Genomic DNA, 13103 nt, shown 5'->3' with positions numbered 1-13103 from the left:
ATAAATAGGATATGATTAAGATACAAACCTCATAAGCTAAGATGCCAACTATACAACTATCTGAGGGAAGTGCAAGAGGGAAAATTTACCAATCGGAATGACCGCAGCACAGACAGGCCTTCGACATCAGCCAGAGCCAGCTCCACTAAACTCAGCGTTACAATGAATCCATCAAAACAGTTCCAGGCTTCCTGGAAGTAGTAATATGGATCCATAGCAACCAGCTTGAAAAGCATCTCCCCTGCAAAGATCCCCGTGAAAACCTGGCAAGGAGGAAAGAGAACAAATTTCAGTAAAAGATCACATTGGAGATTTTTTTCTCTGATCCATTAACTGATTTATACATTATATATGTCCAAAATAATGATGAAGATTTACATATTTAAATATGTAAATCCATCACTGTATAAAATATCCCAAATGTTAATTAATATTAATGTATAACATCCAGTCATGTGTGTGTGTGTGTGTGTGTGTGTGTGTGTGTGTGTGTGTGTGTGTGTGTGTGTGTGTGTGTGTGTGTGTGTGTGTGTGTGTGTGTGTGTGTGTGTGTGTGTGTGACATCTGCTCTGTACTCAGTAAGGATGAAATGGCAGTTCTGTGGCCTCTAAACACCATAATAAATTACTGAGGGTTATCCTCAATCATAGACCCCACATAATGTAATATACACTGACACTGTAAATGTGTGTAAGATTTGTAGGTGTGTGTGTGTGTGTGTGTGTGTGTGTGTGTGTGTGTGTGTGTGTGTGTGTGTGTGTGTGTGTGTGTGTGTGTGTGTGATGATGACTCATATTGCGTCAAGGTGACCTAGAAAAATATCCACCTGAGCCCCGATTGGCAATTTCTGATAAGTGATCCTAGAGCAGGACTAGTAAATAACACATTTCTGTCCCTCTAAATGTAAATATACACACTTGCACATACTCACACGTGACTCCATGTCTGCATTAGCTTACATTCATTTTGTAAAGACTTACTCAAACTCTAACCATAACCTTAAAACATGTCTTCACCTCAAAATGTAATGATCTGCATCATTGATCTTTTCCCTAAAAGGAATACAAGTCCCCATAATATGTTAACAGATGTAGGTCCCCACAACAATCGCAATACCTAGAATATGCACACACACACACACACACACACACTCACACACACACACACACACACACACACACACACACACACACACACACACACACACACACACACACACAGAGTGGGTGGCTGTCTCATCTGTAGCATCTTGTTTTGGGAAGCTGACGCAACATATTTCAACATCTGTGACACTGAAAAATAAAACAAAAGCCATCGTGTGCCAGGACTCGGATTTACTCAGGTTCCCTAAAATGCCTTAAGTGAAAACAGGCAGGTTGAGTTATCCGAGCCACGATTCAGGCACCATTTTAGAGCAGCTCATCGATCAGCCTCCATGAAATATTAATGCCGGCCTCCCACCCGTCACCCAACCAGCGGAGAGAGCCAGGCCGGTTCCACTGAAGCAAACATCAGCTCCACTTCGCCAGAGTGGAGATGGAGAAAGACAGATAGAAGGAGAAGAAAGGGAACATGTGTATGTGAAGAATCAAGAAACACATGGATTCAGACGAGCAGCAGGGGGGTTTGGGAGGGCTTTTTTTTTTCTCCCTTTCAACTCTGAATCGGCAATGAAAAACACGCCAATTACGGCCCCAAAAATAACGCCTCTCTAAGAGCAGCTGAGGAGAAGCAGAGGAAATACTTTAGGACTGAATCCGATTAAAAATAAAGGAACAAAAAGATTGCCACTCACCAGATTGCCCACAGACAGCATGTGCTCAAAGTCGGGGGTCATGGGGTAGTGCTCCATGGCCATGAAGAGGGTGTTGAGGACGATGCAGATGGTGATGGCTAAATCCACGAAGGGGTCCATGACTATCAGGTTCACAATCTCCTTGATCTTAATCCAATTGGGGGAGCACTCCCAGATCAGGAATGTGTTAGAAAACTTATACCAGCATGGCGGACACTTGCGCTGAGACTCCTCCAGTTCTGAAGACATAGCGCGGACCACACATCAAATCCAAACATACTGGCATGCTTAAGCATACTGCATGCAATGGTATCAAATGATAGAAAAAAATTGTATGCATTGTATGTATCTGGTACTGTTCGATATGCAAAGCAGATAAGCAGGAAATTCATGTCAAAACTAATCAACCAATGAGAGCAGCCCTAGTTAAAGAATAATGAGAGAGCAGGTTAAATAGCTGGGTTAAAGTGGCAGTACCCTCCACTAGTGTGTTGGTAATGACGCTCATGACACTGTTGGCCCGCTCTTTCCGCCCAAAGGAGGTATTGAGCTGGTCCACAGACACCATCAGGGAGCCCGACAGCTTCTTCTTCACCTCAACCTCAGTAGTCGGCTGTCAGGGGGAGAGGAAGAATCAAGCACCCATGGAGAGGACATGAACACCATCCCCCTTCACCACCGGTGGCCGGCGGAGGGAAGTGCACAACAGCATTGGCAGGAAAAAGTAGTCAGATTGTTGGGGGGTCGTGGGCAAATGTTTTATTCTTTTCTATCTCAATGCTGGTTTCAAGGAAGATGTGTGTATGCTGTAAATGCATGCAGGTCTCAGCCAAAGTGGGAGCAGTGGTCTAGGGCAACTTGACCTAATTGTGTTTGAACATAATTAGCTCCTTCCGATTAAATAATAAATGGATTGTGAGAAACTGTGCAAGGAGAACTGCTTCTGCATGAGTGCATTTTCAGTCCTGTCATGCAATAATGGAGGCTTTGCTGCCATTGCAATATAATCATTAGGTTATTTTACAAAATGTCTCCCAAATCTGGCCATCTGAATCTGTCACTTGCAAAGTGATGCTACTGTATCTTCCTACTTTGAAACCACACAACTTATATTGCAACCATCAAGTCAAGAGCATTGTAAAGAGATCATAATGGAGGCAGATAGTTCAGAGCCATCCAGTTGTCATGCACGAGCATGCTCCAAGTCAAAGAGAAGGAGAGGAAATAACAAACATCATAGTCATTGTTCTACTCGTCTATGTCATGCTTGTTGTAAACTAGGGTTTGAATCTACCATGCTAACTAGAATGAGACACGACTAATTCACTAATGTTGACCAGGGAGAGTTTGGAAAAGAGGAAAAGACAGACAAGGACAGCAGCCCTCCTTTGTTTCTTAAATTACATCATGATTATTATTATCAGTGCCTGATAGGATGGTGTGTTTTGCTTGTGTATCTGCTCTGGGATATTATCTGTGTAATAGGGAAGCAGATAAAATGTCTGTGGCTCTACAGTGCTGGTCCCCTCTGCTTCATCCGCCTCCTACTGTAGATCTACCCACACAGGCGAGCAGAGGAGCTGGATTCCTGGAGGAGGAACACATCAACACACTGGAGCACGTTAACTCATCATTATATGCTGTTTGCTAACAAAAACGATCTTTCATTACTTGACTGTGTGAAACAGGAACTTGATGACATCCCACGCATAAAGTTGTGAATTAAATCTTAAACAGGGGTTTGATGTAGGTGTCGAAATCAAACGGGGAAGCCTTATAGGATTGTGTGTTTTTGAAGAATGTGCAATTTGATGTGAACATATTCAAAACATTGACATTCACTGTTCGAAATCAAACAACAAAATTGCCTGGAAGTCACTGATAGACCCAGTTCCACTAACCTATGGAATGCAAGGGTTGGCTAAAGTATAATCACTGTAAAATGTAATTATTTCTCCATCCTTTGTCTACTGTTGGAGGGCAGCATACACTGCAGGGGCTGGGGGAGGGGGAGGGCGCGAGTGCTTAGCCAAGAGATACATACGGACTTGCAAAGATGACAGAGTAGAGGATAGAGAGCCAGAAAGAAAAGGAAACGGACGAGAGGGGGGGCCATGCCTAGATAGGTCTACTCATTGACTTCCTTACACTGTCGTCAGTAGCTGCCTTATCTATTTTCACCTCAGGCAGAAGGCGTCCACCGGGCCCAGGGCCGATGAGCGACACCACGCCATTGCAATCCACCGTGCTGTTCCTCTTGCCGTGGAAGCCGCTGTAGCTGTTCCGCCGGTACGGGCTGAACAGGGAGCCCCGGCGCTCCTCGCACTCCTCCACCGTGCTGTGCTCATCGTCGGCGAACTCGTTCTCTGAACCCACGTCCTTGTTGCGCCCCTTGAAACTGAAGATGCTGCTCTTACTGTTGTGGCGGGACAGGAACGGCGAGCCGGGTATGCTGAGTAGGGACTGGAGATGAGGAGGAAGAGACGTGGAGGAGAGGAGAGGAGACATTTATGCAGCCCAAGATGTTTTGTGGATTACATTTGATTGCACCATCATTTTTTTATCCTGTTTGTCATCAGTTCTTGGGGGTCATGATGAAAGGCAACATCTGTGGGAAATTTAATGCAAGCAGGACGCTTTCCCCCGGGGAGGAATATTCCGCCGGAGCAATCACGTGTCTTGACAAACATGACAGAAATACATAATTAGGTCAGCGATATCCTACACTGTCAAGGTCACACACACACACACACACACACACACACACACACACACACACACACACACACACACACACACATACACACACACAGGACAGGGATACAGGCAGCTGAAACTACATGGAGACAAACATGAGTCATGACAACATCAATCTGTGCTGCCGCTCGTATTGATCCGAACATTATTATTATGTCCGCACACAGGCCCATGCAACTGAAATCACATTTTATGACAGCAGCCTGTGCAGATGATGAACGTTCAGCAAAATCTATGTACTGTGGTTTTCCCACTTGTGTTGCATGAGGCCCGGATGCCTTTGTTAACTTGTTTGGTGAATACAAAACACGCAAAATATAAGAGCCGGTGTACAGTAGGTGCTGGTGAGGCCTAAACAAAGCAGCAGCATTGCTCCCTCTGAAACATTCATGTAATCACTGTGAATAATTCAGGACCTGGACATGTGCTGCTAAATCTCTGGCCACTATATGCTCCCCTGTACGTGAGCTCAGGCACCACATTGTACAGCAGCTGCACTCTCTATCTGAAATATACCTGTGCAGCCGCATCATTCACTGACATCTCCATCCTATTCATAGAGATAAGAAGAACTTTGAGTCTAATTCTGGGGCTCTGTAGTTATAGACTGGTTTGCTCTCGTTTCTATTTTACATAAATAATTATCACGGAGTCTCATGTCAAACCTATAGTGATGTCTAGACATGCATATAGCTCACAGGTCTGGTTCTGATATTTTTGCATGCAAGATTTTTGCCACCGACTATGGAGGAAAATACAATTACCTCAACCGTTTGTATATTTGTTTGTGAGCAGGATTACGTAAAAACAACAGAACCAATTTCCAATTTTGTGGACGGGGGATACATGACCAAAAGAGAACCCCCATTAAATGTGGTGCAGATATGGATCAGGGGTTGGATCCATTTTCACTTTCTTTAATATTGTGGGATAGGTTTTTTTAGGAGAAGGATATCTATGAGATCTGTGAGATTTGGTGCCGATTCAACAAAAAATCTGGATGACAATTTTGTAATGAAAATTAAAAAAAAGAGAGAAGTTTTCCTTACCTGGTTCATAATGGAAGACTTTCGACCCAGCCGGTTATCAGGGAAACGGAAGCGGCTCCTCTTGCTGCCGTCATCTGACTCTGACTTGACAAACTTCTCGCTGTCGCCTTTCTCCTTATCCTGCTCTTTCTGCCGCCATTTCTTCTTACGGTTGCGACGCTCTTTGGCGCTCTTGGAGCTGAGTTTCGACATCTCAGAGGAGCTGCACGAGAGACGCCCCCCTCCGTCATCCTCTACCGCATCCTCTGACACTGTGCCTGCAGAGGTTGCCATGGCAGCAGTCTGCAAAGACAAACACGTGGATAGATTGAGAGCAATGATATCACATGGCTCAGGAATCATTGCAGCCTCAACCCTGCAGAGGACTGACCTGGGCGTCCTCCTGCTGTCTCTTGAGCTGGTCCAGCATGGCCTTGAATTCCTCCTCTTTACGAATGGCCTCCTCCATGGTGGCCTGGTTCTGCTCCTCATAAGCCATGGCCACCACAGCCAGGATGAGATTCACCAAGTAGAAAGATCCCACAAAGATCACCAGCACAAAGAAGATCATGTAGGTCTTCCCCGCCGCCCTCAGAGTCTGTTCGGAGGCAGTGCAGCCAAGGAGGAGAAAGAGAAGAGCAGACGCCAATGACATCTGATACGTGACCGAAACGCCTGTGTCACACTCACAATGACTCATCAGAAACATGCAGAAATGTAGACACAGTTTAACTGGGCTGGGGACAAGAGGACAAAATGGCCTGATGGGGCATTTCTCTTGGCATCAGAAATGACCTCAGCATAAATGTTGCTTCCTCTGGACAGTAGATTCAGCGAGGGAACACAAGCACGGCTACGGTGGAACGCTTATTTCCCTGTTTCATTCCCTGCGCTCATCAACATTCTCAGCATGAGCCCAAGGTTGAGTTGTTCATCAGGGAGAGCCATGAGATATGCATTTTTGACCTACTTTCATATGCACACTATACCAGCCAGTGCACAGCCAAAACATGTTCTAGGGGCTGGGATGTTTTCCCCAGTGTAGACGATAAGTGAGGAACCTGATGCTACAGAGGCCCAGCGGAAGAAATGAGAACACACTTGAAGAAAACTCGCTCTCTTGATGTAAAAACACAGCAGGTATGCAGGTATATTACAGTTTTGATTCACTGAGGCATCTAAGAGGTTTTTAGCATCACAAAATACACACAAAATTTAAATAAAATGTTCCCAAATCATCAGTTCCCCTCTTCTAAAGGTGAACCAGGGTCTTCTGGGAGCAGAGCAAAAAAAGAAAGGACTTCCTGGGATTAAGAAAAGAAATTCCCTCACACATTTTGCATGACGTTTGTGGGCTGGTAAAAATAATCACTGAGGATAAATGTATGGACGACAGGAGCCTATAGACTCGGCCATATCACATTCATTTCTGATCATGAAAGCCTAAACACAACTTCACAATCATGTCTCCAATGATTTAACACACAAAAGCAGTGAGAGCCTGTCGTTCTGTAGCTGGAAGCTGAATTTCTAAGATGGGACCATAAATAGCAGTCGGGGTGCTCCCATCAGGTCTCATCTCCCTCATTGGCCGTTCTGTAATCCTGAGCTGTTAATATTTCATACTTTCTTCTTTCCACTCCTGCCTCCATATGTGGAGGCAGGAGTGTCTCCACCATTTCAGAGGGGTTTCTGTAGGAGCAGGCTCACGTACTGGACGGCAGCGGCCAGGCCACAGTATGTGCGGGCAAGGAAAGTCAAAGGGGGATTAGAGAACTACAGAGGCAGAATTATCCTCCGTTTGTGTGAGTGGTGGAGTTAAAGTATGTTTATCAACTGTGTCAATCAGTGGAGGAGCAGGAGTTCGGTAATTCTGAACAAACAGGAATTCTAGCATAAATCTACAGACAAAGATTTACTTTATTTTGTATTTTTTTTATCTCAACCTCTCAGTCAGAATATGAAACCAATGAAACATTAATTTAATTAAAAAATGTAAGGTCTACATAATTTTTCACTATGTAGTGCAGCTTCAGCAAATGATTATTTGCATAATCAATTAAACTATTAGTTTAATAATCTAAACAATGTATTTAAAGAGTCATAAAATACTAGAGTTTGCTCATTATAGATAGTGATGTTTTTCACTGGGTTTGTGGGGCTTGTGGACACTTGGATGACACCACAGGAGCAGTATGGAGGCATGTTATGTTTATTCTGTTGTTTTTTTACGTCTGAAGAAGCGCTCACGATTTACTTCAATTGTATTGGATTTGGCTGCAACGCTGTTTAACCCTGAAACTCCAAAAGTGTTTTGTGGACTCAAACATTTCACCCACCCCTCCATCGGCATAGTGGTGAGTGGATAATGAGGGGATTTTCATTTTTCGGTGAACTATCCCTTTAACATCTTTGCGAAATAAACTATTTACTGTGATTAATCAACTATTTATATGCAGTAATATTTGAGGACTGATATGTGACGTATATAGGCATCCTGTGAAAAAATGTAAACTTGTTGACCCATCATCCTCACCAGCATGTAGAGGTTTTCCCAGAAGTCCTGTGTCATGAGTCGGAAGAGAGCCAGGAAGGCCCAGCCGAAGCTGTCAAAGCTGGTGTAGCCATAGTTCGGATTCCTCCCAGCTTTCATGCATGTGAAGCCCTCCGGGCAGCGGCTGTGAGTTGGGGTGGAGAGAGAGAGAGAGAGAGAGAGAGAGAGAGAGAGAGAGAGAGAGAGAGAGAGAGAGAGAGAGAGAGAGAAGAGGGCACCCAGCCCAAAAATGACTCAGCGTTATTTACTTCAAATGTGATCTGACTACAGGCAGATAGAAGAGCTACAGCAGGTCTTGGATCAGCAGCGTTCAGAGGAGGCAACTCACCCAGAGTCGGAGCTGTTCCCACAGAGAAGAGCGTCTAACTGGCCAGGCAGGAAGTAGAAGTTGGCTGCAGAAAAATAACAAACAGCCATAATGAGTCATTTCACATTCTGTCGCAGCTTCACTTGTTTATCCTGCAAAGGTCTGAAAATCCATTCAGTCCAATTTTACTTCGCTCACACGTCTTCAGTTTAGCGCATTTCGAAACCATTCTTTTTGTCTGTCCGGGGCCAAAACGACATATTGTGTTCTCCTTCCAGCATATGGGCTGACTCATACTCCTCGAGTGATGCCAGCTCACCGTTGGCAAAGCCCTGCCTCCACTTACTGTCGTTCATGATGTACTCTTTCCAGTCAAAGCCCTTGGTGCTGCTGGACATGTAGTTCTCGGTGATGTTGATCGGCCAGACCACACACTTGTGCCGCAAGTTGCCCATGAAGAGCTGGAGGCCGATGAGGGCGAAGACGCTCAGGCAGAAGACGGTCAGGATCATCACATCCGAGAGCTTCTTCACAGACTGGATCAGGGCGCCGACGATGGTCTTCAGTCCTGGAGGCGTTCACACATACACGTACACAAACAATGCAGGTGATGCAGGAGCTGCTGGTGCCCCAGTTATGAATTGAATCTCTGGCATGTCAACTAGGAATTATCTTTAAAATACTGCTAATATGCTAACATGCTAATCCCTTTTAGGGATCTATTACTGGGTAATATAAAGTTTTTACTGGAGTGGCAACACTATCCTGCTTTTACATAAAATATACATAAATATAGTATCTTACATTCTCATTAAATTTATTAATTATCAATGTAATAATATATCTACATCTAAATCTAACTGTGTGATATGTGCAGGGGATCATTTGTATGGATCAAATTGATAAGTAAATTGAAGAATAGGTAGTAATACATTTTGCACAAAACTGACAGATTACGTACATAACATCTCTAGGAACAAAACAAACAGGAAATATTTACGAGCCTTCCCACTCTTTTCAGATTTATCCAGAGAGGAAAAGATTGCAACATGGTCGAATTAAAACTACTGGCTTTTTCGCTGCCAGAATGAAAAGAGGGGGAAGACTGTAGAAAAGTGAAAGGAAATCTGTTAAGAAGAGAGCACAGCAGCACAACGAGGGGCCATGAGGGGGACAGAGGCACAGGCAGGGGGAGGGGGGAGTGGAAACCACATGCAGGTCATTTAAACTCCAAGGCTGAACAGGAGCAATTCAATGCCAGTGCCAGTGTGTGGGCACTTTCTTGAACTGTCTTGTATAAGGTGTCATTGGAAAAGCACTGACTCCCCATACCGCGACCCTGCAGTCTGTCTCATCCACCGTTTCACTTAAGACAAAACCCGTTTACCTTGCAGACTGGCCTCCTCTGGCTGTGTTCACCTGGCTCCACGAGGAACTCAAACATGGAAGCAGGACGACCCACTTTATGTGTTTGGCCTCTACAGGTACAGTGGGCTTTATCCAGCTGTACATATTGTATCGACTTGTATAATATGCTCTTTAAGCTTGCACATTCACATGATCTCAGTAAAAGCTCCATTAGCTTGGAAAAGTCGAGTAAGACAACTTTACACAGAAAGTAAAAATATCAGTTGTGAGGGAATTATATTAAAACACCTATAACTTGTTCAGATCTGAAAGTATGCCCTCCACAGCACATTAGATACTGTAAGCTTCATTAAAACTACATATAAATTAAATTACTATAAAAGCTAAACATTTCTCCACTCCACTGCTACAGGCCTTGATGATTTATTGTAAAAGAAATATTTTGACTTTTTGGAAAATATGCTAATTCACTCTCAGGCAGAGAGATGGATTGGGATCAGGCCAATCAGGCCTGTCCATTAAATATAAACCTACAGTCAAGCTTAGCCTAACACTAAATCCACTGACCAGCAGCTCTACAGCTCACTACATCCATTGATCTGTCTAATCTTTATAAAACACAGAAGAGTGTAAAACAACAGTTTACGGAGTATTTTGTGCCGGACCACCCCCACATAGCAAAACATTTTGGGCCCAGATTTGGCCCAGACCGAACACTGTCATCCAGCCCACATGCTGTGTGCAATCATGGCACCTCGTCGGTCCACACCTGTTTGCCAGATATGGGCCACAAGTAAGCCGTACCAATACCACATGTCAACCAAAGGTGGCCCGAATTTGTTTTGTGCTATTTGGGGCATATTCACCATTCATCACAAAGGCCACTTTAGGTTTACATCCAGATTACACCTTGCCTAGAGCACTGCATGTTTGTTTTGGGATATTTGGGCCACATTTGCTATTTCAAAAGTGCCCAGCTTTAGGCTCATATCCATTTTGTACAGGCCAGAAGTGCTGCATCATTGCCTGAAGTGGCCCACATCCATAAGCTATATGAGCCTGGCAACAAGTGTTGTCAATTAAGTGACTTTCACTCGAGATTTAGCAACTTTAAAAGCCCATTGGCAACGGCAACAGAGCCTACCAATAAATCCTGTTGGGCCTTTGCTCCTCTCCATTAAAGACAGTCACTAATGTTGGTCAATGTGCTCTCATGTGGCTCTTCAGACCGACTGTGTTCGGTGAGCGGAAGATAGCTGTTGACCAAATTGCAGGTCAACAATATGTGTCAGAATAAAACATTGTAATCCTTAGTTTTAGTTCTAAAGTATTTAACTGACCTATTTAAGTTAAACTTGCTTTTCTCTCACAGTTAACAAGAATGCGTTTTTTCAAATGAATCCTGAATTCACGGTTCTTTAGTCTAAACAACAGCAGTCATGAAATATTGAGAAATCAGAGGTAGATTTAGATTCATACTGATGTGATGACATCAGTACGCAATAATACTGATATTTCAAAGTTAGTTAGACTCAGTTTGGTTTGGCTTTTTTTTTGTATTTATGCAAAAAGCTTTGTTGTGACATCACAAACTTTTGCCACTTTCTTTCAGAAATAATTGGAAACACAGCTTGCAGAGCTAAGAAATTGTCCGACACATATGGTAACCACAATAAAACTGCTTTTTTACACTTCTGTTTTTTTTTTTTTGCTAGTAGATGGATGGCATCAATGTTCTCATTTAAGTTTCCACCAGAAAATAAACAGATTTCCCCAAATGATCCCCTTATCTTTGCACATTACACACTAAATGTGTGGTTCCTTTAAGTGAGCACGACATCTGTTCAACATCCTCTATCAATAGATAGATAGATAGATGTGTGGTCAGTGTCACTCACAAAGGTCAATAGGTCATTCAACCATCCCATCTGCGTCCCCAGCCTCTAGAATAAGAGCACACTTTTTTCTGTGTGGTATACCATTCAAGTAGGTCGTAAAAAGAGAGAGAAAGAAAATCAATAACCAAACTAAAAACAAAAGAGGGCAAATCAAACTTTCAATGCCATTTGTCAGCCAAGCTCTTGTTAGGCTACTATTGTAAAAAGCAAGTGACTGAAAAGCATCATGCAGCATAAGAGATATGTTCACAAACTAGGCTTGGCAGTCTTCATACATAAATAACGGGTGTATTCTTCTCTCTAAGAGCTATGCCATTTCTCATGGGAACATCAACATACACCAGGTTGGTTTTTGAGCCCAAAAAACATGGGATCTCCTAACTCCAATTCAATCACTGGTTGTAAATGTGCAACAAAATTATTGATCCTTTAATTTCACTTGCACATTCGTTTTTGTAATTGAACAACTAGAGGGATTGCAGGGCAAATTTGAGAAGCATTAATCTATTCTTAGCTGACGCGTATGTGTAACACCTGATTCTGTCGACAATTTTATTTAATACGAAAAAGGTGATTTTGTCAATGTGGAAGCTGGTGACAGGAATGGGTTAAAGCTATTTGTACAGAGAAACACAGCTGCCTTGGAAAGGAGCCTTGTAATGAGAGTGCTAGTGGGGCAGAAGAGAGTGCAGACACTTTGGATGGCCCTAGAGGAGACTGCAAAGCCTATCAAAAATGTATTAGTACCATTTTTGATAATTTTGGAGGAAAAATAAATCAAAAAATGGTTGTCTCCAATTCTTCAGTTGTTGCTTAAATCATAATCGTAATCATAATAATAGTGAGTAGAAAAGAAAGGGTGAGAGGATCAGCCTTAGTGTTTAAACTGAGTCTCACCTGGAATGACAGAGATAGTTTTCAATGCTCGGAGAACTCTGAATGTTCTCAGCGCAGATACATTGCCCAGGTCCACAAACTCTGTTATATATCTGAAATAGGGGAAGGATCACACACAGAACAAACACGATGACAAAAACCACACACGCCAAGAGCACAACACCACCGAACCAGGAGGAAAACGACGCCACTCACAGAGCCTGTCCACTGAGGAGAAGGGTGGAAGGTAAAAGGAAAGAAAGACACACACACCTAACACCGACCCCGCCCCCACCGTACCCGCCCCATCCTGTCTTACCTGGAATTACAGAAATAGTTTTCAATGCCCTCAACACCCTGAACGTGCGCAGAGCTGAGACATTGCCTAGGTTTACAAACTCTGTTATATACCTGCAGGATCAAACCACAGTTACAACAGCTTGTTATTTACATGAAGATATGAGGTGAAAAGATAAAGTTACACACAGACGGGTTACGTGACAGCTCTACGAACAGTTAA

General features: G+C 43.4%; 1 protein-coding gene across 7 annotated transcripts in view; it reads right to left on the bottom strand.

Moving 5' to 3' along the window:
• Nucleotides 1-13103, bottom strand: part of scn8aa (sodium channel, voltage gated, type VIII, alpha subunit a) — a 43346-nt gene that overhangs the window by 18228 nt on the left and 12015 nt on the right. For 4 of the 7 annotated variants that reach the window (XM_034591082.1, XM_034591085.1, XM_034591084.1 and 1 more), the window contains 10 exons: nt 12605-12696; nt 8788-9009; nt 8463-8526; nt 8117-8258; nt 5972-6178; nt 5602-5883; nt 3944-4258; nt 2273-2408; nt 1796-2034; nt 90-263 (listed from right to left, as the gene is read on the bottom strand). In XM_034591082.1, the coding sequence (XP_034446973.1) occupies nt 90-263; nt 1796-2034; nt 2273-2408; nt 3944-4258; nt 5602-5883; nt 5972-6178; nt 8117-8258; nt 8463-8526; nt 8788-9009; nt 12605-12696 (1873 nt within the window). Of the gene's footprint in view, nt 1-89; nt 264-1795; nt 2035-2272; nt 2409-3943; nt 4259-5601; nt 5884-5971; nt 6179-8116; nt 8259-8462; nt 8527-8787; nt 9010-12604; nt 12697-12902; nt 12995-13103 lie in introns of all 7 variants that reach the window. The other 3 variants (XM_034591083.1, XM_034591087.1, XM_034591086.1) reach the window with 3 other exon arrangements.

Source organism: Hippoglossus hippoglossus, chromosome 7 (assembly GCF_009819705.1).
Source record: "Hippoglossus hippoglossus isolate fHipHip1 chromosome 7, fHipHip1.pri, whole genome shotgun sequence".
Classification (NCBI taxonomy): Eukaryota; Metazoa; Chordata; class Actinopteri; order Pleuronectiformes; family Pleuronectidae; genus Hippoglossus; species Hippoglossus hippoglossus.
This window is presented reverse-complemented; position numbering and strand designations above follow the sequence as displayed.